At 50.3% G+C, this 26007-nt stretch overlaps 1 protein-coding gene and 1 long non-coding RNA gene across 12 annotated transcripts in view; one reads left to right on the forward strand and one right to left on the reverse strand.

Moving 5' to 3' along the window:
• On the reverse strand, positions 1-22683 carry APBB1 (amyloid beta precursor protein binding family B member 1). Of its 10 annotated transcripts, none has more exons than XM_045484312.1 (16): positions 22575-22676; positions 14452-15186; positions 10228-10341; positions 8528-8703; positions 8379-8435; positions 8215-8300; positions 8037-8100; positions 7440-7589; positions 6960-7087; positions 6848-6853; positions 6438-6552; positions 6204-6288; positions 5842-5925; positions 982-1097; positions 658-834; positions 1-573 (listed from the first exon to the last, which is right to left on the reverse strand). In XM_045484312.1, the coding sequence occupies exons 2-16, from the start codon at positions 15170-15172 to the stop codon at positions 406-408; spliced, it is 2247 nt and encodes a 748-aa protein (XP_045340268.1). In that variant the 5' UTR covers positions 15173-15186; positions 22575-22676; the 3' UTR covers positions 1-405. The 10 variants fall into 10 exon arrangements, with proteins under 10 accessions (XP_045340268.1, XP_045340267.1, XP_045340272.1 ...); XM_045484311.1 differs by lacking the exon at positions 22575-22676 and adding an exon at positions 22159-22347; XM_045484316.1 differs by lacking the exons at positions 10228-10341; positions 22575-22676 and adding an exon at positions 22159-22347.
• Positions 22335-26007, forward strand: part of LOC123601294 — an 18788-nt gene continuing 15115 nt past the window's right edge. The window contains exons 1-2 of one of the 2 annotated variants that reach the window (XR_006714037.1): positions 22335-22762; positions 22924-23032. This is a non-coding gene — a long non-coding RNA (uncharacterized LOC123601294). The remainder of the gene's footprint in view (positions 22763-22923; positions 23033-26007) is intronic. The other variant, XR_006714038.1, reaches the window with a different exon arrangement.

A 26007-nucleotide genomic window follows, 5' to 3' on the forward strand; every position in this document is an offset into this window, starting at 1 on the left:
TTAGCAGGGCAGACAGACTTTATTAGTGATATCAGTACAGCAGAGGTGCCCATGGAACAGTGGGGAGGGGACCCATGCCTGGACCAGTCCCCCTTCTGCCCCTGCCAGACCCTACCAAGATAGGGCCTGGCCTAGACCAGTTCCTCCTGCTCCACCTGAAACATGGGAGTGGAGAGCCTGGGGCTGGCCTTGCTTCTTGCTCCTCTTATCAATCCGATATTGTCATTTCCCCGAAGGGATTAGGTCTCTCTCTCCCCAGCCCCTAGGCAGGGAATCCCAGCTACTAGGGAGGGGCAGCTTTGAGGGGGCCTGAGGCCTAACAATAGCCTCTAGGGCCCCTCCCTGCCCCATACCCTTGAGTTCCCTGGGGCCCAATGCAAGCAGGTGGAGGGAGGACTGAGGACTTCAGGGGGTATGGGCCCCTAGGCGTTTGGGCTTGAGGGAACCCCACAGCGACTGAACGCCCCTGCGGACAGTCCACCCTACACGGCGGGCAACGGACTCTGCAGGGGGTGCCGGGAGGCAGGAGGTGGAGGCCTGGGAGCGTGCATCCAGACACTTCTGGTAGCGGAGCTGCAAAGAGGCAGGTGCGGCAGTCACTCTCCAGCCTGCCCCATGTGGGGTGGGCATCACCACTCCATCACCCTACCCACTTACCATGCAGGCAGCCTGCACAGCCTCTGAGAGGCTGGCAGCATTAGGCTCGCACCAGAACATGTGGCAACAGAAGGAGGCTGGGCCGGCAGCCATGATGAATGCAAATGTGTGGACATCTCTGCCCACAGCCAGGAAGGAGAGGAAACGCACCCGACATTCCCCCAGCACTGCTTCCGTCTGGAGGGAGGAAGCCCAGTTAGAAAGGAACAGCCCAACCCTCTCTTCCACGGAGCACATCCACCTTACTGGCAGCTCTTCCCCCACCACCCCAGGCTCCCCTCCATGGCGAGGCACAGCCATGCCTTCTCCCATCCCAGTCTTTACCTGCTGATGCAAGATGGTAAGGGTAGCAGGGGCCACGCTGACATGACTTGGGGTCCACTGCTCACGGCTACTAGAGGACAGGACTGACTCCAGGGCCCCATTTATCACATCTACCCCTGGAAGATATGGACACAAACATGATACCACTAGGGGTGGGGAGAGTTTACCCCAGGGCCTTTGCTCCATCCCCATTTCACCAGTTTACAGCCCTGTACAATGCTGCACAGGTATCCTTTCCTTGGTACCCTCTTCCTTGGCTTCAGTAATTTAGCACTTTTCTAGTTTCTTCAATATTGAATCCTAGGCTTGGTTTTCTTCACCTGATTCTGACTCTTCCTTCAGCCTCCTAAATGAGCTGATCCCCCAAAGCTCTGACCTCCCCACATCTTGGCTCTCAGTGTTCACCCACATTCAGACATTCAATTACGTCACACTACAACTCTCAAACCAGCCCCTAAAGGCCACTCCTCTCCCAAGACCCAAACTTTAGTTTGTTTTGTATCCACTTGAGGTAAGTTGACTTTTGTGTCCCACCTTGCTACATCATTATAGTGCACAATTGCATTTACACCTATGACAATCTCCCAATTGGTTCTTTTATTACCATTTTACAAATAAGGAAACTGATGCTTAAAGTTCCCTTCTTTATATTCCTACTTTTCAGAACTAGAAGGAATGTCAAATCTTAGTTGGATTCAGTAATTTCTATAATGTGCTCAAAGGAAGTAATGCAAGATTCCTGGTTTTTTAGATCAATCAACTTCCTCTGTAACACAGTGGTTTCCTCCATCTCAAACTGTTATTCAACACTTCACTCCTGCATCCCACTTTTGCCTGCACTCAGCAGAAAACCATGGCAGGAGAAGCGCATAGCATGGTGCTGCATGGGTGCTGGTCCCTGCGCTACTCATGAACAGGCAGTGTGATCTACTGGTCTTTACCTTCGCAGCTAAAAGGTTAGAATAAGCAGTGCCTACGTGGAGGCATGCAGCCCTGTGGGCCACTCCTGGGCCCTCTTGCCCCTCTCAGTGCCTCCGGGCTCCCAAAGGAGCAGACTACATGGACCCTCTTTGGGCAGAGGACAAGGAAGAGGACAAATATCTTCCTCGAAAGTCCTCCCTCATCTTGGCCTTGCTCATCTTACCTCTGACTGGATCAATGCCAAACTCCTCTCCCAAGCATGCAGGTCCTCCAAAAACTGGCCTCATCTGAGCTGTCAAGCCTCATATTTTACTGCTCCCAGAGCTTCAAATGATTTATGTAGCATTTATTAACATCTAGTCCTGGCAAATGCCCTACTAGGCAGATGGGGAATGCAGAGTAAGAGAAGAGGATGCCCTCGAGGGACACAGGCTGCAACTGTGGAAAAGCTTCGGTTTGGAGTACCCTTTCCCTCTTGACTGAGAAACTCCCGATACTCATCCTTTGGGGTTCATCCAAGTCCCGCCCGGAAGCCTTCCCTGCTGCAAGGAAGAGAGAGGATGTTGCAGGAACAACTCTTAGCACATCTGGTAACTGCTAGAAAACCTTTCTCCACACTGGGCTGTGACCATCTCAAGAACAGAAGCCAAGTTTAATTCATCCATGTCCCCAACCCTAGCACAGGGCTTATATACTTTAGAAATTCCAGATGTACGAGCAAGTCACCCTGAAGGCAACATGGGCAAATGCATCCAAACTGGCATAACCGAGGAACCTAGAAGCCCACAGAACGGTGACACCACAGGCAGTCCTGAGTGGGTCAGATCCGACTGCCAAGGGCTGTGGTGTTTTCGACATTTATACCACTCAATGGAAACTCCTGAAGACCATGAGTGTGGACAAGATATCGAAGTCAAACAGCTTAACAAGCTCATGGGGCTGTGGGGATGGGGCCTGGCCTCAGAGGAGAGGGAGGATCAGCGTGGAGAGGGGGGAAAGTAGTGGAGCAAGTGGCCTAGAAAGTCTGCCATATTTGGTAACAACTCAGGAGTGAAACCTACACCCTGAAACCCAGCCCTGCATTCCCAATACCCCTTATCCTACTGTGCATTTTTTTTCCAGATCAATTGTTGCCTTCCAACGTAGTATGTAATTTTGTTATTGCCTCTCTCTCCTGGCTAGAATGTCAGCTACCTGAAGGCAGTAGTCTGTCAGTTTTGTTCATTCATGTATACCAAGAACCTAGAATAGTGTCTGGCACAAATCAGGCATTCAATACTTATTCATTGAATAAATGAATGATTGAGTGAATATTGCAGCTTTAGGAGGGGCCAATGCTAAACTCCTAGAGGTTACAAAGGGAGCATAAGACAAAGCAAGAAGTGAGGTTAGGGACTCAACAGAGCAGACCCATCAAGGTGACAGGCAGCAGAGGAGCGTCAAGGATTGCAGATGCTTGCTTCATCATTATGAGAACCTATGTAAGGTGGCAGAAAGACAAGAGAGTAGGGGTAGTAACCGGAAGAGGCAATGAGGGTTTGCAAGTTGAGGGTGAAAGGCAGAAAGAAACGAAAGCAAAGGTGAAGAGGTCAGCCAAGCTTCCTTCCTGCTCCCTGAACATGATTTTCTCACCTCCAGCTCCATGTCTGTGGCAGTACCATTGAACCTAACTGGAATACCAATTCCCCGCTGCAAATCCAGGCCTTCTTTCAAACCCCATCTCAATCCCCATCCTTTCCAAGAAGAGTTTCTTCATTGGATATAAGATGCTGGTCATTAAAGTCAGCATTGTTTGAGGGGAAGAGCAGAGAATTGAAGATGACCAGGTTTGAGTCCTAGGTCTACCATCTCCTGGCCATGTCATTTGAGGTAAGTCTCATTCATTCTTTGATTTGTTTATCCATTCACCAAACACTTTTGAGTTCTTCCTAAGTATCTTTTGATGTGACACCTGACCACATCTTGAAGAAGTCTCTTTTTTTCCTCTGGCCTCTCTCCTGCTGCTCTCACTATCCTTGTCAACTTCATCCTCCTGTACTGTCCATTAAATGCTGGAGGACCTAAAAGCTAAGCCTAGCCTCATTTCTCTTTTCACTGTGGGTTGCCTACTTTCGGGGGTCAGTCTTCTCTACACTCATGGCTTTGATTACCTCTATAACCTAATAATGCCACATTTGAATCTGCAACCCAGACCTCTCCTCTGTGAATTCAGCTGCCAACCTGGGTTTGCCACTCAGCTTCCCCAAGGCACATCAAAATTGGCATGTCCAAAACTGAACTCCAATCTCTATACCAAAACTGGCCTCTTCCAAAGTCTGCTACCTTTAGAGAATGACATCACCATCCAGTTAGTTCCCAAAGCCAGGAGGAAGTCAGGAGTCAGCCTGAATGCCTCTGTCCCTCGTCCCACCTTCAGTCAATCACCAAGATATTTGATTTTAATTGTCTAAACATCTCTTGAATCTGCACACTCTTCTTCAGCTCCACCATAGTCCACAATACTCTTCTTACCAGCCATGACTACTCCCAAGACCCTCCCAACTGAGTTCTTCACGTCCACTTCCACCTGCTAAACATCTTTCTCCATGGCATAGCCAAAGCAAGCTTTTACAACATTCTAATCTGATTATGCCAAGTGCCTCCTGAAAACTCTTCTGTAGCTCCTTGCTGTTCTTAGGATGAAGACAAATCATTAACATGGCCTATGGGGTCCCACAGTGTCTGACTGCTACCCAGCTCCCAGCATCATCTGGCACCAATCATCTTCTCTCAATGCCTTTGAAGTACCAAAATGCCTTCCACTATGGGTCCTCCTCTACACTGTTCATTCTGCCTGGAATGATCTTCCCCTGCTTTATTCTCATCTCTATCCCATTTTGCCACATTAGCTCCTATTCATTTTTTGGTCTTAGTTCAAATGTCACTTTCTCAAGAAAGTCTTTTTTGACATTCTAAACAAAATGAAGTTCCTCTGTTACAAGTTTTACAGCACCTTGCTACTTTCTTTCAATGAATGTTCATTTGTAATTACACATTTATTATTAATATGATTATTTGATTAATTCCTTTTTTTTTTCTGCTGTAACCTCCATGAAAGCTGTGGCCATTGTTCTCCCAGGACCTAGCACGTGGTAGGCTTTATATGTATTTGTTAGCCAAATGAACAAATAAATAACAGGTACTGTGAAAGCACTGGAAATATAAGTGAGAACCAGATTTCTACTCTCAGTCCCCTTATCTACAAAATGGGTATCACCAAAATCCCAACTTCATAGGATCATCAAAATTTAAATGACAAAGGGGCACCTGGGTGGCTCAGTCGGTTAAGCATCCGACTTAGGCTCAGGTCATGATCTCATAGTTCACGAGTTCAAGCCCCGCAGCGGGCTCTGTGCTGACAGCTCAGAGCCGGAGCTTACTGCAGATTCTGTGTCTCCCTTGCTCTCTGCTTCTCCCCCACTCGCACTCTGTGTGTCTCTCTCTCAAAAAAATAAACATTAAAAAAATAAAAATAAAATTTAAATGACATATATAGAAGTACTTCACAAACAATAAAGCATCTCACAATTATGCTCACTGCTTCCTCTCTAGGTGCTCACAGCTCATAGTGCTGTAATACCAAACCCAGCTCCCAGCTGCTACTTGGTGTTTCCAGTCATCTAAGACCTACCTCCCAACCCAATCAAAGTTTTTCCACGGGACGCAAAAGTTGGTCTCCCTTGCCTAGTTCATTGGTTCACACTCCATAAAGGCATGCCAATTGCTGCTATAGGCAGGACACAGAGTGCAGATGGGACAGAGGTACAGGAGGTGTACCATTAAAGGGCAAGGTGACATCAAGCATGAGGAAGGTCTGATAAAAGAGGTATTGGGAGGCAGAAGGTGGGAGCATTGCTTTGGGATCAGTGTTGGTGGTCCCTAGGTAAAGAACACACATACCAACAGGTTTAGCAACAGGCACGTTCCCCAGGTAATAGACTTGGAACTTTTGTACCAACTCATTCTTGGGTGCTGGGAATTCCACTGTGGAAAAGAAAAGGAGGATCAACTGTGGTGGCAGGTCTTGCTCACCCCCAGTCCCCACCATGAGGGCATAAGCTGGACATGCACCCAGCCAGTCCTCACCTCCACCCCTTCCCCATCTGCCTTTAACCAGAGTCCCTTCACTTATTTGCTCCAAAGAATTTAGTCTCCATGTGCCCATTTTTTATCATGTCCATGTAGTAGCACATGCCTTTTCTTGAGTCACCGCACCTTTGCTAACACAGTTGAGCTGGATCTGGAAGAGTTGTGTCACTGACCTTGGAAAGGGACATCCACAAGTTTAGAGTGGTCCAGGGAGAGTCCATTTACCAAGCAGCGGGCATTACGCCGTTCGGCCATGATCTGAGGAAGGGAGAAGCGGAGGGGAGGAGCGAGGGAGAATCCATTAGGGCTTCGTTGCCCTGGAGCCCCCCCACCCCAACTCAGTGACCCCACCCACATCCTTGTAGAGCAAAGGTGGCAGCTAGTCCAAGGAGTGGAGGGGGCCGTGCCTTAGAGCAGATCTCATGCAGGCTGGTGGCGATGTTCTTGGCAGGTGCCTCACAGCGAAACACGTGGCACTTGAGCATCTGGGTCAGTTTATCACGAGCTACGTAGGCAAAGTCCCTGTTGGGGGAGGGGCACCTCAGTGTCTCCCAGTGCCATCCAGTGCGAGGCATCATCCCTACAAACCCACACCCTCCCTGTCCATCACAGCTCCTCAGGGCTTCCAGCCTCAGGATGGTGTCCTGTGGGTGCTGCCTTCTGGCTGATGGGTAGACAGGCAAGCATGCTGAGGAGGGGAAAATGGGCGAGCACAGCGGGCAGGAAGGGGCAGGGCAGAATAGGGGACCTCAGGTGCTTTGAGGCGTCTGGTCCAGGTGTGGGAGGAGGAACGGGAAGGTAAATTAGGCATAAGTACCTCTCTCTGGGTCCGGCAGCACAAGAGAGGCAAAGAATAAAGTTAGGGAGGAGAGCCCCCACTCTGACTGATGGATGAGTCCCCGCCCTAGGATCCCAGGCCCAGCTCCCACCTTCCACTGTCCCGCCCGACGCCCCACACGCGAATGCTGACAATGGGCTGGGCATGCAGCAGGGCCTGAGTCTGTGGCTCCACCAGCTTTAGTGTCTCGTCCTCCAGCTGTAGCAGTAGGTCCTTTCCCTGTGGGCCCAGAGAGCAAGCACTCAGTGGAGCCCCAGCTGGGGAGGTGCTGATCTCTGCCACCTCCAGCTCAGGGCACCCCCAACCTTGGCGTTGGACCACCCACCGTGCAAGCCTCACTCTAGTAGAGGTCACATCTGTCATCTCTTATGTGACTCCTTTTAACATCCAGTCACTGTTAGAAACCATCTCCCAAGGCCCCAACGTGGGATCACACACCCATGTCACAGGGCTGTCACTTGGGGGGCTGACACCTCCATCACCCCGCCATTGCTCAGGCAGCCCAGCTCTCCTCTCCTTCACAGCTCCCTTCCCTTCTCCACTGTACCACACCTGCCAGTTCAGCCCTCACCTCCCCCCAGCCCCCAGACATGGGGTCGTGCAGATTGTTTTTGTGGTAGGAAAGCTGACGGATGCAGTTGTTGACTGCCACACTGCTGCGTCCAGGGGCCAGCTCCTCCTCGGTCATCTCCACCCAGCCTAGGGAGCGCACGGCGAAACACTGCCAGACACAGAAGAGGGGGTGGGAGGTAGAGGGTCTGAGCTAGAACCGGAGGACCCCCAACATGGGACACTCTCCTGCTGAGAGCAGAGGAGTTCCTGACTCAGAACATGGCGTCTGGGAGGGTATGTTGAGCTCCCCAAACAGGATATGGTTGGTGGGAGGGGTGCTGGTCTCAGAGGAGACCGCTGCTAGTACAAGGAAGCATCTGAGCCAAGCCTGGATGGATCCCCCACCCCACCCCCGCCAAGCCACTGGGCTGGTTGAGTTAAACACTGACATGCCTCTGGTCCAGACACAGGGGTCTGTGCTAAGACTAGAGGAGCTCCTAACTCAGGACCTGGAGAGCTTACTGAGACCAGAGATACTCCCAGAACATGACATGAGGGGGTCTCCCACACACACAGGAGCTCCAGCCTGAGGAATGGGCATTGGTCTTAAACGAACCTTGATCCCTGGGTTGGCATTCCGTGGAGGCAGCTTCTCCTCCTCTTGGGGTAATGGCTCTGGGCTGGAGGAAGATGGTAACACTTAGTATGGATCACCAAACAGGGAACTGTCCCAAGGCCTCTCCCAGAGAGATCCATCCCCCGGCTAGCCCACTGTGTTATGCCTTCCCACTCACCTGAGGCTCTGAGCTGGGAAGGACAATGTCCCCTCCTCAGGGTCCTTCAGCCCCAAATCCATAGGGGCCTCCTCACTGGGTTCATCCTTGGGAAGGGGTGAGAGGAGTCAGGACCAAAATGATGCCCCTCTCCAGTTCCCCCATTATAAAGCAGGTCCCCTCACCTTCCAAAATTCTCCATCCTCAAAGCCTTCTCCATGGGCAAAGCCTGTCCAAGTGAGCTAGGAAGAGGGATGGGAGCAATGAATGGGTGGCTCATCTTGCCCCAGCAGCACCACCCCTCCATCCCTGGACAAAAAACCTGTGAGCTCACCTGAGACTCCTCTTGGGGGCTGTTCCCCTGTGAAGGAGAGGCCCGGCCCGGGGGCTCCCACTGGGTGGTCCCTGTTGGGATGTGCCAGTAGTAGGTCCCTGAGGTATCCTGGACCCTCATCCATCCAGCCGGCAGGTCGGAATCCGTCTCGAAGGCGTTGGGGTTCCAGAAGGAATCTGCCGGGTGGGGGGGGTGCTGATGAGGGTGTGCCCACCCAACAAGCAGTGGGTACTTATGCCCAGTCCCCTCACTGACACTCCACTGTACAGAGGGAGGGATGGGGGGAGGGCTCCAGCACAAGGTTCCTGCTTCCTCCTAGAGCCTGCAGTCTGGAATCACAACATGGGGGACCACCCGCAGGGGACATGACTCAGGTCTCCCCCTGGACCCTGCGCCTAGCTAATGTGGCTACATAGAGGGAAGGAGGAAGGCAGAGAGAAGGAAGGAGGTTGGGTGACCCCAACTGACCTCCTATCATACATATCCATATCTCAGGTGCACACACATATCAGCTCCTGCACACACATGTGCACTCAGGCACACAACACATACAAGCCCTACTACACACCTGTGCAGCCACAGAAACACAGAAACACAAGGGTGTGCACACATAGAATATGCCAATATAGACGGCAGGTATCAAAGTCAGGGGCACCCACATGTGCAAGGGCAAAAACATACATACACACACCAACTCCAGCCATACACTAATGCAGACACCATACACAGAGGTGTGCACACACACAGTTATATATATCAGCTCCCACCACATGTGCGCAGAGACCACACCCACAACAACCCCCAACATGTGTGGGTACCACACAAATAGTGAGTGCACACTCAACCTCTGCCACATGTGTGCAGATACCACAGACACTCACACCCAGACCCTTTACCACACACAGACTCAGGCAAATATTTCATGCACATGCACACATACCTGTGACATACACTCTTCGTCCCCTAGCAGAGCCACACCACTCCAGCTCTGTGGCCCAGCTTATGCCTCCTCTGCCTCTCCTCCCACCCAGCCCCACCCCACATCATGCCCAGCCCCATGCCACCCCTCACCTGGACTGCTGTCCTGCAGGATGATGGCCAGGAAAAAGTCCTGGGAGAACATGGCGCTGGTTCCCAGCCCCTCCTGCCTCCACCCTCCCTCCTCACAGCCCCTCCAGCCCAGCCAGCTGGGCTCACAGCCTGGTGCTGGGCTGCAGAGAAAAGCTCATCCCACCCCCTTCTCACCAGGGCAGAGCGCCTGCCAGGCAAGATCCTCCCCCGCCTGGCGCTCGCCAAGGAGGGGCCAGGACCACCACGGGAGGGGACCTCCTTGGGGTGGGGATGGAGGGTCCTCATAAGACCCCAGCCCATCCTGCTTACATCTCTTCTTTCTAATCCTGGCTCCCCTCCCCCAATCCTGAATCTCCATCCCACCCCGCAGCAGCAGCAGTCACCACAGCACCACAGTTAAACCTAGTCTTGGGGATACCAGGAAGCTCAACCCCTCGGGAATACCCCAGCCACCTGGGGCCCTGCAGCCTGTAGCTCTCAGAACAAAAAGGGTGTGGCTTCAGGGCTCCCAGAGCTCCCTCCCGGGCCCAGAACCTGCCCGGCAGTTTGAGGCCAAAAGTGGGCCTTAAGGGCTGGGCCCTAGCAAGCTTGAGGTTGGGCTTGGGGCTTCCCATCACAGCCCCCCTCACCTGCCAGGGCCCAGCTAGGCTGCAGCGTCTCCTCGGCAACCGCAGCACCAGGATGGCTGGGAGCGCCCAGACTGCTGACGTGCTTCCCGTTACCAAGGAAACCAGGAATCCTGACTGGTCCAAGAGGCAGCAATGAGGATACAGGCAGTCCCCAGACCCAGGCTGCTGGGCAACCGGGCACAGAGAGACTGGGAGCAGGCGCGGATACCCAAGGTGGATGCACACCTAATGTGAGAGTCATTTATTTGATTGAGCAAGATATCTCACCACCCTCAGCTTCCAAGTGAGGTGGGTTCACAGAGGAGGGGCTCTTCTTGCCTGTCCAGCCTTCTAGGTAGCCATTACCACCTCTTCTCCCTCCACCCTCCCTTCTCCTGAGGCCCCAGGGAATTAGAATGCCTGCTCTTCCCCAGGAGCCCTCCATCATCTTTAGGGCTCTCCTATCAAACCTTTCAGGAACACCAACACCCAGGGCAACCATGCCTTACACAGCCACACCCTTCTTCATGAAGGGTCATACGCCTTTTGAATCTGGAGACCAATTCACCATCTTCTGACTGAGTCACACATACAAATCCATCTGCCATCCCTGGTAGCCTGTACCTTCCTGCTTCAAAGAGCTTCATCCTTCCGATCTGTCCTGGAGGGGCCGCTCTCCCCCCTTTGACCATCTGGGAGGCCCTTCTGGAGCCTGGCACATCTCCCTCCAAGCACAGCCCCACTCAGGTCTTTGCTGCCACATGCACACATTTTTTTCAGGAATCTTCACTCCTGCATCGACTCATTCAGGCACTCATGCACAAATTCAAAGGTTTGTGTTCGTTCATTCATTCATCCATGCACACCTTCATGGTGAAACGAGGAGTGGCCATTTACTTAGGAGTCAATGAATCGCATAATGTTCTCTCCTCTTCTCCACTCCCATGTCACTACAGTAGTCCAAGCTACTACCTGGAATTCTTACCCAGATCACTGCAACAGCCTCACAGGTGGGCTCCCTCCTCCAACTTCATCTCCACCAATCTGGGCTGCACACTACAACCCAAAATTGATTGTTCCAAAATGCTAAACTACTCTCCACTTTAATATTCCTAATTGTTTTCTCTTGCCCTCAGGATAGAACTTAAACTCCTAGGGTTTGGGTACTGTTATGAGCCCCTAGCCTCTGCCCCTCAGCCTTATCTCTCTGATCACCCCCGCTCCCTCCTTGTCTCTCTCTCTCTCCCTGCTTGGCAAGCCCCTCATCCTTTCCAAGTCCAGCCTCCCTCCCTCAATCTTCACCTGGCTATGACCCACTCCTCCTTCAGGCATCCATGTAAAGGTCACTTCTCAAAACTGACCCACCCCTTTCCCCCCACCATGCACATAGGCAGGGCTGAGTGCCCCTCCTGCATCTCTCCCATCCCAGTGCTCACCATGCTGAACAGAACTGCCTGTTTATCTTTGTCTCCCCCACTAGACTGTGAGTACCATAAGGGCAGGTCCCTTGTAGAATGCATTCTCAGCATCTAGGACAAGGCCTGGTGCCGAGTATGAACCCAACACAGGCAATAAAGTTCTTTTGCTCATTCGTTTACCATTCATTCATTCATTTATTCATGCACTTATGCATTCAATCAACAACTTTGTGGAGATCCTAAGATGGGAAGGAGAAAATAGTTTTGTTCAATTCTACTCCATTCCTTCAGGAGTCCAGACTTCCTCTGTGGCCTTCATGGTCATAGTACCACAATTACAAAAGAGTAAGCAGTGACTCAGCCCCTTCCTTAGGCTGGCCCCACACCACTCACTACTTTGAACTTCCACAGTCTCCACCAGAGCTTGATCCTTGACCATTCTCTCTCACTGAGGTTGATGCCCGTGTGCAGCATACCCTTCCCACTCCTTCAGCAGTTCTATCCTCCTTCTCCCAGAAGACTCACAAGGGCAGCTACTGCAGTGACCATCCTAGCAGCCCCTGAGCAATCAGGCCTCTGACTCATACTCACCGCTAGGGCAGGGGCTGCAAACCATCAGCCTATAGACCGATACAAGACTCAGATTTGGTGGGGCCTGCATGGTGCTTTTAAAAAAAAAGAATTGGGGGGGGCCACCTGGGTGGCTCAGTCGGTTAAGTATCTGACTTCAGCTCAGGTCACGATCTCACAGCTCAGGAGTTTGAGCCCCACGTCGGGATCTGTGCTGACAGCTCAGAGCCTGGAGCCTGCTTCAGATTCTGTGTCTCCCTCTCTCTCTCTGCCTCTTCCCTGCTCACGCTCTCTCTCTCTCTCAAAAATAAATAAACATTAAAATAAAAATAAAAAAAAAAAAGAAACTGGAATATTTCACATCAATGTCCAGTTTTCCATTTACCTAGAAAAGTTGCATGAACTGGCTCCACTGTAACTACATTTCCCCCACCAACCCTATAAATAACAAGCTAGAGTGGAGTAGCAGCTGCTCCCTTTAAAGGGGGTCCAAGCAATGACCATCGGAGGCCACTAACATCACAAAAAGAGAGGCAATCAGACTTTGTCTTTGATAGAAGTACTCAATACCACCTATGAAGTGTTCTTGCAAAAGCAAAACACAAAAAACCTCTCAAATCTGAGTCTGATCAAGGCTCTGGAACTCACTCCCAAATCTACAGGAAATCTAGGGGAAGAGAAACCTGTTCAACACTGCCACAGCGAGAGCGTCTGCAAATCCAGACCATGGAAAATCCAGGACAAAAAACACAGTGTCTCCAATTTTAAATGACAGCAACAACAACAACAACAACAACCTGCAAGCAAAAATAGAGGACAGACAGAGGAATGAAACAACAATATACAGATCCAAAAGAAAATTTAAGATACACATCCACCGCTGAAAGGTCTGGGACTCTTTGGTTATTGATTCAAACAATCAAAAGTTTTTTAAATAGCTGAGTTGGGGGTCATTATTAAACAACTGGGAAATTATAAACAACTGGATATTTGATAATATTAAGGAATTATTGTTAAAATTTTGTGTTCATGACAATAATGTTGTAGATCTTTTTTAAAGAGTTTTGTTTTTTGGAAATGCATGGGTAAACACTTTTGGGCTTGAGTGTTTGCTTCAAAATAACCTAGGCTAGGGCCCAGGAGTAGGTGGGGGTATAGATGCACCAAGATTAGTCATGTGTTGATAATTGTTGAAACTGGGTCATGGGTAAATTGGGCTCATTATTCTATTCTCTCGACTTCTGTAGATGTTTGAAAACGTCTGTAACAAGTTTTTTGAAAGGGGATGGTGTACTGCCCTTTGCTCACCTCCATGAACTGCATGTCCCCCTGCAAAGGTTCGACCATTTGGGGCCTGGTATGGTGCCTGCTGCCAGGCACACACAAGAGTCTTTCCTGATCTTTACTTACACCCCAGCCCACAGAAGTCCAGGATAGTAGCTACAGCCCATTATCTCTGTCCTTTGTTCCTCAGCCCTGTCTGCATCTCTATGTGACATGAGCAAATATGGAGACTCAATTTATTTAAATAGAACACATTTAATGATCAATCTTTGGAGTCCTAATATCTATTTTCTCCCCCCACCCACCCTACAAAGAAGAATATGTTTATTCTTCCTTTACTTCCTAACTTTTAGTCAATATTCCATTCCTGATACAAAGGATACAAAATGGTACCCTTGCAATGCCCAGAGGGGTCTCTGCACATAATCCCCGACCTCAGTCTTTCCAAATAGACCTCTGTGGGGAGGTGCTGCTGCTGCCTCCAGACCCGGCCTGTTAAAACCTGTTTCAAGCGCAACTGGTTCATCGTGCTGTGTGCATCAGTGGCAGGGTATGCAGGGCCAAGAGCTCAGGTCTAGACTCGGTTCTACTGTGATCCCAGACTGTCTGTGACTTTAGGAAAGCTACTTAACCTCTCCAGGCCTCCTTTTTTTGTCATCTGTAGTACAGGCATCATAACAGTCTCTACCTCACAACATTACTGTGAGGATTAAATATGATAATGCTGAGCACAGGGCAGTACCTGGTAAGTACTCCATAAACACACCTAGTTTACCATCCATCAGGGTGTGCATGATGGGAGGATCTATCAACTTGTGCAAGCACTCTGAATGCAGGAATGGTTTCATTCAGGAAAACCTGGCTGGATATGGTCTGCTGAGGACTGAGGACATGTGCTCTGTGATTCATGCCCAGGCTGGCCCTGGCCTCTATTGCCCTCCCATATTCCCCAAGTCAAGCTCCATTAAGGTACCTGCGTCCTCCGGGGAGCCATAGGAGGGGCTGCCCTGGGATAAGGTAGCCCAGCTTGAGTCCTCATCACTGGCTGCACTGTTCCGCATGCCAAACAGGAGGCTGGCACTCTTGCTGTGCTCTCGGGGACCGTCGGCAAGGGCCTGGGGTCTGGGGGGCATCTCCGCACTCTCCGGGGGCTCGGGCAGCCCTTGGGGAGAAGACAAGTCCTCCTCCTCCTCCTCCTCATCCTCTTCCTCATCATCCTCCTCGGCCTCCCCTGCTGCCTTCTCCTCTCCTTCATCTGGCCCCTGCTCTTGGGTGCTGATGATCAGACCAGATCCTCGGAGCCCTCTGTTGGCTGCATTGTGGGCGGAGAGCTCCAGCTCTGAGTACAGGTGCATCAGGCCTTTGGGCCCCAAGGGTGCCATCTCAGGCTCCTGACTGGCCTCCTCTGCCAGGGTCAAGGTCACGTTGCGGTTCTGGTCACGATGGGCCGTGGCAGCCCGCCGGAGCTGGTTCTGGCCCTCTTTTAGCCACTTGGCATTGGCAGGGCCTGGCTCAGGCCCACCACCCTCCCCCATGGCACTGCGCAGGTCCTTGGGTCCCACAGCCGTGGCCTGCAACTTGGAGTTGAGCAGCTGGTTGTGGGCAGCGTGCAGGGGCAGGGGTAGGCTCAGGGCGGGGCCTCCGTGGCTGTTGGCATTAATGGCCGACTGGCTCAGTGACGATGGAACAGACATGGCCTTGGCAGATCCTGCGGGTTGGGGAGAGGAGACCATGTTCAGCCTCCAAGTCTGGATAGCAGCACCCTTGCTTCTGCCCGGGGCTGTGCTCTGCACCTCCTCATCTCCCTTACACACAGCAGGCCAGCACCCACCACTCCATGTCCTGTGAGCTATTTTCCCATGACAACAACTAGGCCCAACTGCTGTCCCCCTTCACCATCACCTGCTCAACCCTATCTCCACCAAAGGCTGGGGCCAGGCCCCACAGTCCACTCCGGCCCCAAATCCCCAGCCCTGAGCTTTCTGGGACAGTACAGCCAGACCCTGCTCTGCCCTCGCTCCCAACACCAGAGCCTCCACACAATGGCTCTCTGTGCATCCCCACCCCCAGCTTATCCGACCGGTGCTTACTGTGCCAGGGACCCAGCTGGCGTGGGACTGGCTCATGTGTTCTGGACACTGGACACTAACTGCTCCCTTCCTCCTGCCACGATGCTATCCACAGCCCCCTACTGTGAGCTCCCCAGGCTGTGTTCCCATTGTTGTTAAATCACTGGGCTCAACCAGCCCTGAAGCCCACCCCTACTAGGGGCTGTAAGAATAGGAGAGAATGAGCTGCAGAGCCATCCCTCAAGGGCATGGACCTAGGAAGGAAGGTCACAGAGGAAGGACCTTCAGTTCCAATCCGTGGCTCCTTTGGCCAGTTGAAGCTACATTTTGATGACTGTTTCTATAAAGTGTCTCACCATGGGCATTACTCCATCTGCCAGCTCCTATAATGCCCCATGCCTGGATCATTGCAGGGGCTTTTGACCTATACTCTTCAGCCCTTCAGGTCTTGATCCAACTGTCACCTTCTCAGTGACACTTTCCCTGATACCCTTTTAAAACTGAATCCCGCCACCAATCCCTCTCTCAGCTACACCCAAACCTTCCCTGGTGCCTAGACTGTCAAGCTATTAATCAACATTATTATTATTATCTGTTTTATGATTGTCTCCTCATGACTATAATTTCAGTTCCATGGTGGAGGATTTTGTCTTTTTTTTTCAATGCAATATGTTCAGAGCTTAACACACTCTTGGCACAGAATAAGAATTCAATAAATATTTGTTGAATGAATGTATAACTCCACCCTCCCATCTCCTAAAGGCCCCATTTTATCATCTCCTCTCCCAGTTTCAGAAAGCATACCTTGGCCATGTTACTGTGTCTCAACAGTGCCCCAACTAAACCCCATCTGCCCTTCAGGTGAGGAGATCTCCTGTTCCACAGTGACAGCACCCACTTCCTATCCCCTTGGACCCCATCTCCTTACAAGCCCTTTGTGGACCACCTTCTCTGCCTACCTATCCTTCCAGCCACATAGCCCAACAATCCCACCATCAATGCCTCACCCTCCCCTCCGCATCTCCCTGACCTTCCATTGCTCTGCTGCTCTCCTTCACTGACCCCCCCCCCCCACTATAAAGCGCTTACTCCCTGGAGCCTCCCTGCCACCACCTCACAGGTCATTCTCCCTGACCAACCACTACCCAATTCTCTCTCATCCTGGCCCTCTTAGCTCCTACTGTGTCACCCTTCCCCCTCCCTGATACCCTCTCTTGGAGTCCTCTCTTCCTACTTGACCCTTCCCCCCAGCACAGCTCTCCCTCACTGACTGCCCCTCAACACACACCTCTCTGACTCCTACCGTATGGCTCTTTCTCCCTGATTTTTCACCTGAGAGTTCTCTCTCCCCCTGGCCCCACTGGGGAGTTCTTTCCCCAGAACCTCTGGCCCCAGGTCTCTCTGCACCTCAGTGCAGCTCTGAGCCCTGAGCCAAGGCTGCTGGTGAGGTGCTTTTGGCTGCCTGAGCAACATTCTGCTGTCTCTCAGGCGCAGTGCGCGGTCCTGAGGCAGGAGCCATAGTCCACCCTTCCATCCTGCCCAGCTCCTCTGCCCCTAGCACGATGCTGTGTATATGTCTGTGGCATAGATGAAAACATGTTGTCTGTGTATCTGCCTCACATGTAACTGCTGGCTGCTTGGTGTGGCTCCACTTGGGCAATAAGCAAACTCACGGTCACTGGTATAAATGAGAAAAATAAATGGCTCTGCCGCTACCTAGAACCACAGTAATCTTCCAAAAATGGAAACCAGATTGTGTCACTCCTCAGTTGGAAAACTTAGATGGCTCACTGCTGCCTTCAGGATAAAGTCTGTGCTCATTAGCAGGACACCAAGAGCCTACCTGAGCTAATCCCTATGACCTCTCAGACCTCCTCCCCCTTCCCTCCTTCTTTCACACCTTACACTCCACCCTCACGAAGTATGGCAGATTCCGGAATTGGTTGTACCCTCACAACCCTGGCTCTTTGTTTATAGTGCTCCCCCAGCTTGGAATCCTACGTCCCCATGTGAGAATCTCTGCTCATGTTTCAAAAGTTGGCTCAGCAGTCAAGGCCCCTAAGCAGTGAGCCTTTCTGGTTCAGTCCTCTCTCCTCATGCTCAGGAGACTGTTCCCTCCTCTGTCTCACAACACCCAGTGCCCCAGTGAAGTCTTATTCAACTTCACATTCCCATTACCAAGGAGTGTGTGCTGTGCGTCTATGACAGAGTGGGCCCTTGGTGTGGATGGAAGGGAAAGATGGAGGAGACAGATATGGGAAGAAAGGAATTAGGAGGCCCAGAACTAGTGGCAACAGACATTGAGACAGGTTTGTGTGGTCCTGTGGGCTGGGGATGGGCAATAGAAGTGTTAGGTAAGGTGCTGGAGAATGATGAAGGCAGGAATCCCAGAGCAGCAAGGACCGAGACCTAGGGAAAAAGGGAGGGATGGAGTCAGCATAAACCAACATCCTGGCTTGAGTCTGTTCAATAGTCGGATCTCCATGAGTTCCAGGATGTAGAAGACCCCATGACTCTGGCAAACTCAGAGGATGATGGAGATGATGAGCCCTTCTCTGAAGCAGCAGTATATGGTTCCAGGTTTCTAAGAGGTCAGGATGGGACCAATCTCCTTAGCACTTGGAGGTGTGATCTGGGATGGGCACATATACTGTGAGGCTGAGACGGTGAAGAGCCAGCTCGACTCCAGGGCATCCCTGTCCCTCTGGTCACCAGGGCAGAAAGTACTGGGGGAGAAATGAGGCAGCTCTGTTGTCAACAAATACTGAAGCCTGAGCACCTGGTTCAAGACACTGTGTGGTACCATCACCTAACTTTTTGAGGTCAAAGGATGACTAGTATCTTTAAGAAGGGGCACATGCCAGCTTCTCCCTTCTCCTTGGGAGTCCCTGATCCCTCTCAAAGGATGGAAAGATCCACATGGATTCTGGCTCAAGGCAAGGAGCTAAAAGAGTGGCCACTAAGCCTGAAGGAGCTGATATCAGACCACAGGGGTAGGGGTGAGTCTTATTCAAGGTCAAGAGTCCTCTAGCCTGCCAGCTTACTATTTGTGAGGCACCGTAGTAGGCATGGGGAAGAGTGATGAATTATAAAGAAATGGTTTCTCCCCAGTGATGTACACAATCTAGCAGTGTAGTGCCAGTGTCTAGAACAGTCCCTGGCACCAATAAGCACTCCCTATTTGTTGAATAAATGATGGCGTATTGTGATGGGGGAGGAACAGGGCACTACAGGAGTCTGAGGCTTATTCCAGTCTAGACATCGGCAAAGACCAACTTGGTGAAGGGACTTTTTTTTTTTTTTTTAAGTAAACTTCACACCCAGCATGGAACCCAATGCAGGGCTTGAACTTGACCCTGAAATCAAGACCTGAGCTGAGATCAAGAGTCAAATGCTTAACTGACTTAGCCACCCAGGCGCCCCAAGGAAGGGACCTTTAAGTTGAGACAAAAACACAACTCTCCTTGGACCACCCCCTGTACCACCCCTCCCTGCCAGCGGAAGACCTCCCACTCCTCCTTCACAGAGGAAATGGAAGCCAGCAGTTGGAGAATGTCCAGAAACACAAATTTGCTGACTTCAGCATCTACCCCTTTCTCCTTCTTCCTAAGACCAACTGCTTCATCTGTTACTTGGCTCCTTCCTTTCATGCCTTTCCAGGAATTTTCTACCACTGTTTATCCATTTTTTCTTCTATATAATCAACCTCTCCTTCTCAATGGGATCCACTATCTCCCAACTTAAAAACAGAATGTTTCTTGACAGATGCTCCTCCAGCACCACTAGCTGCTCTCTCTCCGCAGCTTAAGCAAACTTCTTGAAAGAGCTGTCTTTACTCACTGTTGCCATTTCCTCACCTTACACTCACTGCTCAGCCGTCTCCAACCCTGCCTGCATTCCCAGCACACCTCGGTAACACCTGCCAAGGTCAACAGGACCCTGTGTCATCTAATCCAACCCACACAGCCTCTTGGTTGTACTCTCAACACCACTCAACACCCTGCCCCTCATCCAACTTTCATCCATGGCTCTCCTCCATGGCTTCCCCACACTACATCTCCTGGTTTTCTTCCTACACTCTAGTTCCTGTCCTGTGGCTCCTTAGCCCCCTATGCTGGCTCATCTTCCTTTACCAACTGTCACACACTAGGGTTTCTCATGGCTTGTTCTTATGCCCTTTACTCTTTCTCACCAAATATTCAATGTATTTATTCATGCCCATAGCTTCAGATGCCACCTATACACTGCTCATTTCCAAATTTACATCTCCATTTCAGACCCTTCATCTGAGCTCCACAACATGTACATTCAACTTCCTACTCAACATCTCCATCTGATGTCTCAAAGGCCTCTCAGACAAACATGCCTGCTTAAGCTTCTCTCTCCCACACCTTAACTAGTCTTCCTTTAGGATCCTGGCTCATGGAGTGATATAACCACCCTTCCGGTTGTGCAGCAGGGGTACCATCCTTGACACTAGCTTCTCCCTCACTCCCCACATTCCATCCATCCCCAGATACTGATAATTTTCTCTCTGAGGAGAATTTCTGGATTTCATCTACTCTCCACATCCACTACCATCACACTCTGTACCAAGGACAAAGACCTTAAGATCATAATTATTAACAAGGCCTAAATTGTCCTGCTCAGTGTGGCCTCTGCCTTCCTCTCCAGTATCAGCACTCTGCTCTCCAGCCTCACTGGCCTTCTTTTGATTCCTCTAAGACATGATGCTCTCTCCTTTCACAAGGTGTTTGCATGTGATTTTTCCTTGCTGCCTGGAACCTCCTTCTGCTAACCCTCACTCAGCCTAACTAACTGATACTCATCCTTTACATCTTAGTTCAAATGTCATGTTCTCAGAGAAGCCTTCCTTGGCCCTCTCTCTATCTCCCAGACCAGTTTAGCTTGTGCTTTTATGTATTCTCAAGGCACCATTCACCTTTCCTTCACAGTATTTATTACACTTGTGATTTTACTCTTCTCTGATTCCCTCCTGGATTATCAGCTCTGTGGGGACAAGATCCCAGTCTATTTTGCTCATAATTATATCTTCAGTGCCTAACACAGTACCAGATATATAAAAAGTGCTCAAAGTATATTTGTTGAATGAATAACTGATCAGATAGATGCCATTTTTTTTAAAGGATCACACTGTGTTCAGAGTATTTAAGGGGAGGTAGGCAAGAGGGTATGCTATTAGAGCAATGAAGGGAAAAAAAGAGTTTTGGCCTAGATTAAATTCAGTATCAGTGAGAACAGAGTGAAATGAATGGAAAATATCTGAAAATTAGGTAGTGGATGTGACAGAATTTGGTGACATTAGATACAGAGGGTGAGGGATACAGAGGGTGAGAGAGGTTAATCTAGAATGTTGCCCAGTATTCCAGCTTGGATAACTGACTGGAAAGTAGCCATTTCTGAAAGCTGAAGGGAGAACAGGTTTGGAAGAAGGGTAGAGAGGGAACACAGGGAAGATAATTCAGCTTCGGATCTGTAGGTCTGGAATTTCTGTTGAACTTCAATGAGGATGTCATGATGGCAGCTGGATCTGGAGTTCAGAAAAGAGGTCTGGGCCAGATATAAACATCTGAGGATCATCAGAATATATATATATGAAATTTGAAGGCTTGGTAGTGAATAAAATACCCAAGGAGAAAGTACATAATGAGAGAAGATAGCTCAGGACATAACTAAAAGCTTTACCAACATCTAAAGCAGGGGGGAAGGAGGTAACAAATGAGACCACGAAGGAGCAGACAATGCCGGACAAGAGAAACCAGGAAAATGCTTCCAGGACAGTTACCACACACCACTGAATACTACTGAAAGGTAAAGGGGGATAACAGAAAAGTGTCCTTCGGAGTTGGCCACCTGGAGGTCTCCGGTGACCTTGGCTCCAGCAGTTTCAGTGGGTGTCCGCGACAGAGACCAAATGAAGAGGTTTTAAGAATGAATGGAAGTGAGGAAATGAAGACAGCAAGTGTAGGCAAGGTTTCGGCTTTGAAAGAGTACAGAGAGCTGGGACTAGTCTCGAGGGGCTGGGAATGCAAGAAATGCACAGGCAGTTGCAAAATACGTTCCGAATAACCTCCGAATTGGCGGTGGGAAAGCTGCCCTGGACGAGAGCTTCAGCGAGTGCTAGGCCTCCTCGCCGAGCTGGGGACACAGCCGGCCGGCCCCAAGGCACACCCCTTAGTCGCCGAGGGCAACAGAATGCGGCTTGACAGATTCCAGGCCTGGGACCCTAGAGAAATCCGCCAGGGTTCTGTCCACCTCACCCCACGTCCCATTCGCAGCCCTTGACCTCCCCTCCCCCAACCCCCATCCCCCACCTGCTCTCGTTTCGGGTCCCCCATACTCGCCCCTCTCCAGCCCGGAGGGGCACCGGGTAAAGGTCGGGGAGGGGGCATTGTGAGGACCGAGGTGGAGCCTACAAGGGGGAGAAAGGGAGATGGTCGGAATGTGCGCGGCGGGAGGACCGCCCGCAAGGATGGGGCCTGGCCGGGGGCGACCCAGGCCGCGTGGGGAAGGGGCTGCGGGGTCCGCCGGCCGCTGGGGAGGTCGGGATCCGGCCTCCGGGGCTGGGACCGGGCAGGGGCAGCTCCTACCTGCGCGGGGAGGCCCCAGGCCCAAGTGGCGGAGGTGGCTCAGGCTGCGGGGCTCCGGCTCCGCGGCGGCTTCTCCATCACAACATCCCCCGCCCTGGAGCGCGCGGGCCGCGGGGCCGCGCCCCGAGCGGCGGAGGCGCGCGCGGGGCGGGGGGGGCGGGGGGTTGGACGGAGGTGCGCCATCTTGGGCCGCGCGCGGGAACGGGCGCGCGAGCCCGTCGCGGGCGACACTTGCCGCAGCTTAGCCGAGGGCCGCACCCTGCGGGACGCTCGGATCTCAGGGCGCCCCGCGGCCCAGCCGCCCTGGTCAGCCGCCAGCCCTGCGCCCGGGTCCCCGGGTCCCAGAGCTCTGCCCCTGCCTCCACAGACCCCTGTCCAGCCCGGCACCGCCCTCTGTGGCAAGGCGCCGGACTCACCGAGCGCGCCCCGCAGGGCCCAGGGCCCGCACTCCCGCGCGCGCCGCACAGACGAGGCTGGAGCGGGAGCGGCTGTGGCGGTGGCCTGGCCGCGGCGGCGTGGGGAGGGGCCCCGTGGAGACAGCCTGCTCCACTCTTGCGGCAACAGTCCCTGACGTCCTGGTGGAGAGGCAATGAGGACACACAGGGTTGGTAACAATAATAATAATAATAATAATAATAATAATAATAATAATAGATCGTATTTATTGATCGCTTACACTGTGCCAGGCTCTGTGTTTAAACCTTTTACAGGCATGCATCCTCACACCAGCCCTGTGAGGTCGCCACTATTATCCTTATTTTTCAGAGACAGATGCTGAGATTAAGAAAGTAAAGCGACTTGCCTGCATTCACAAGTAAGTGGTGAAATCAGACTGAAACCCATGTCTCTTAACACTCTACCCCTGCTGCTGAAGGTAAAGCTGCGACACCCAAGGGCTTTAGAAAGTCTGGAATAAATCACTCCCTGGTAGAAATTCATGAGAGGGAAGGAAAAAGGGAGAATGTGGGTGAAAAGAGGGAAGGAAGGTACGGAGGGGCTCCATGCTGCACAGACTACTCCTTGGATGGTGGGATAGTTCTCAGCGGCCAGGAGGCCATCAAGGATATGAGGGGGAATGTTACCATCCAGAAATCTTCGCCTGGTTCATTGTTCTAAGGCAGAGGTTTCAATTTATTGGAACAACTGACTGGAAAAGCCCTCAAGGTACTTCAAACTAAAGATGTCCAAATCTAAATTCATTACCTCATCCTTTTATTGGCCTTCTAAGAAGTTTCACTGTGGTGAAAAAGAACTCTCCCCAACACACGCATACACAGACACACACATACACAGTAGCCTGGATACAGTTCTACTTCGCCCTTCCCAGTGAATGGCACCACCATCTACTGGATTGTCCAAGCCAGAAGCCTCAAGATCATCCTTGACTACACTTTCACTTGACTTGAGGTGGATATGAATGTTTTAAATTTGTTTACTATGGGAAATTTCAAATATATACAAAAGGAGACTTAACAGTATAACAAACCCTCATATACCCATCATTCAGTTTCAATAATTATTAATTCCTGGCCAAGAGTTTATTATGATTTGACAAACATTTATGATATATGAACCATGTACCAGGTCCCAACCTACAACCTAAGGATCCAAAGATGAATCAGATTTTACTGTAACCCAATCTGAAGATATGATATCTGACCTTGGTTCTTGAAAGATGAGTAAGAATTATCCAAGAGAGGAAGGGTGTCCTCCTCATTCACTCATTCTTTCTTTCAACAAATAATTGTGAGGCACTGTCCTTGGTGCTAGGAACATGTAAAGAAACAAGAATACATTGCATTGTCCCCACATTCATAAAGCTTGAATAACAGGGGAAAGAGACATTAACATGTGGTTAGAAATGTCATGACTATCTTGAAGGAGATGGACAGGATGCTAGGAGCAGACTAAATTTGGCCTGGGAGGTTTGGGAAGGCTTTTATAAGGCAGTGGCACTTATGAGAGGGGAAGGGGTAAAGGAGATGGAGGTCATCTAGAAGAAGAGGAAATCACTCCAAGGCCAAGGAGAAGTACAAGAAGGCCAATATGAATGTGAGAATGGAGAAGTATTCTCATCTTATTAGATGAGCTAGAAAGGTGGATAGGTACCAAATCAAAAAGGGCCTTGTATATTAGGCTAAGCGTTCTGGACATTATTTTAAGGGGAATAAATAATCATCAGAGGGTTTGAGGCAGGGGAGTAGAATGTTCCCCCTTGTATTTTAGAAGATCACTTCAGCTGCTAAGTGGAGAATAGATAGGAGGAAGGCAAAATTGGCAGTGTGGGGACCAGTTAGGAGGCAATTGATGTAGTCTAGGTAGCAAATAATTATAGTGGTGGGAGTAGGGATGGAGAAAGTTGCATAGGTTTAACAAAAATTCAGTAGGTAGAATTCACAAAAATAGTGATCATTTGACTGATTGGCTATGGAAGTATGAATAAAGAGATGACGTCTGGATTTCTGCTGGAGCAAATGAAAAAATCCAGAAATATCACCCATTTACAAATCAGAATACTTGTCTTCCCAATCCCATTGAGTAGGATGGCTGCAGTATTCAGAGAAATCTCTTCAGATAACCAGAGGCACACAGTACAGGGTGGGGAAGGTGGGGAAAGGAGTCTAATTACCTAAGATGTAAAAAAGGAAATTGTACAGTTCACACATAGTGCAGTTTGACCTACACACAGTCTTCTTGAATCCCTGATCCCTTCGTGAGTCTGCAAAGCTTCCTGAATAATGGGGAGTAAAACTGTGTCCTTCACCCATCCTTTCTCTATTGTATCTCTTCTCCATTTCTAATGCTCTTCATGGCCTCAGAGCAATCAATAGCCTATGAACTGCCTCAGATGCTCAGTGTGTGGTTCTGACCAATGTAGGTCCCTCTGAGGCAGCAATCTTTTAAAGTTATTACTTTGAAACTATTAGGAAAAAACTTTATTTAGAAGCAAGTCTATCCAGGGGCACCTGGATGGCTCAGTTGGTTAAGCACTCAACTCTTGGTTTCAGCTTAGGTCACGATCTCACAGTTTGTGAGTTTGAATCCTGCATCGGGCTCCACACTGACAGCGCAGAGCCTGCTTGGGATTTTCTCTCCCTCTCTCTCTGCTCCTTCCCTGCTTACACACACACCTCTCTCCCTCCCTCTCTCTCTATCTCTCTCTCAAAATTAATAAATAAATAAACTTTAAAAAAAAAAAGCAAATCTATCCAAAGTCACATACCAAGAATACTGGCTTTACGCTTTTTTGATTAATAAACCAGCCATTTAACATTACCAGGCAGTTGGCATCTGTGTCACCTATATGGAAGAATAGATCTTTCATCTCTATTAGCAGTAAAGACACTTAATGATGCAAAGGCAGCCTTTTATACCACTGTATATAAGTATTGCTTTGATATTGCAATTTTTCTTGTAGTTTATTTAATAAACCCTCTTCTGGGCAGTTGTTATGATTTGAAAAATCTATAAGGAGTAAAATATTTCCAAATATTATATGGAGTGGCATTCATAAGTCAGATGCTAGGCCTAGCAAGGACTTGCTTAATGCCCTTCTTGAACAGAACTATTTTAGTATATTGCTGGGAAGAGGATATAGGGTGAGAAGAGAAAAGGACTGAGGTGAAGTCTAGGAGTACCACCAGCATTTGGGGAGCCAGCAGAGGAAAAGAAGGCTAAGAAGAAAACTGAGAAGACACAGTAAGAGAACAATCAGCAAAGAGTAATGTCATGGAAGAAATCCAAGGGAGGAAAGACTTTCAAGGAGGAAGAAGTGGTCAACAGCACTGAATGCAGCAAAGATTTCCAATAAAAAAGTATCCTTTGAATTTGGCAACATTGAAGGCCTGG

Source organism: Leopardus geoffroyi, chromosome D1 (genome assembly GCF_018350155.1).
Source record: "Leopardus geoffroyi isolate Oge1 chromosome D1, O.geoffroyi_Oge1_pat1.0, whole genome shotgun sequence".
Classification (NCBI taxonomy): Eukaryota; Metazoa; Chordata; class Mammalia; order Carnivora; family Felidae; genus Leopardus; species Leopardus geoffroyi.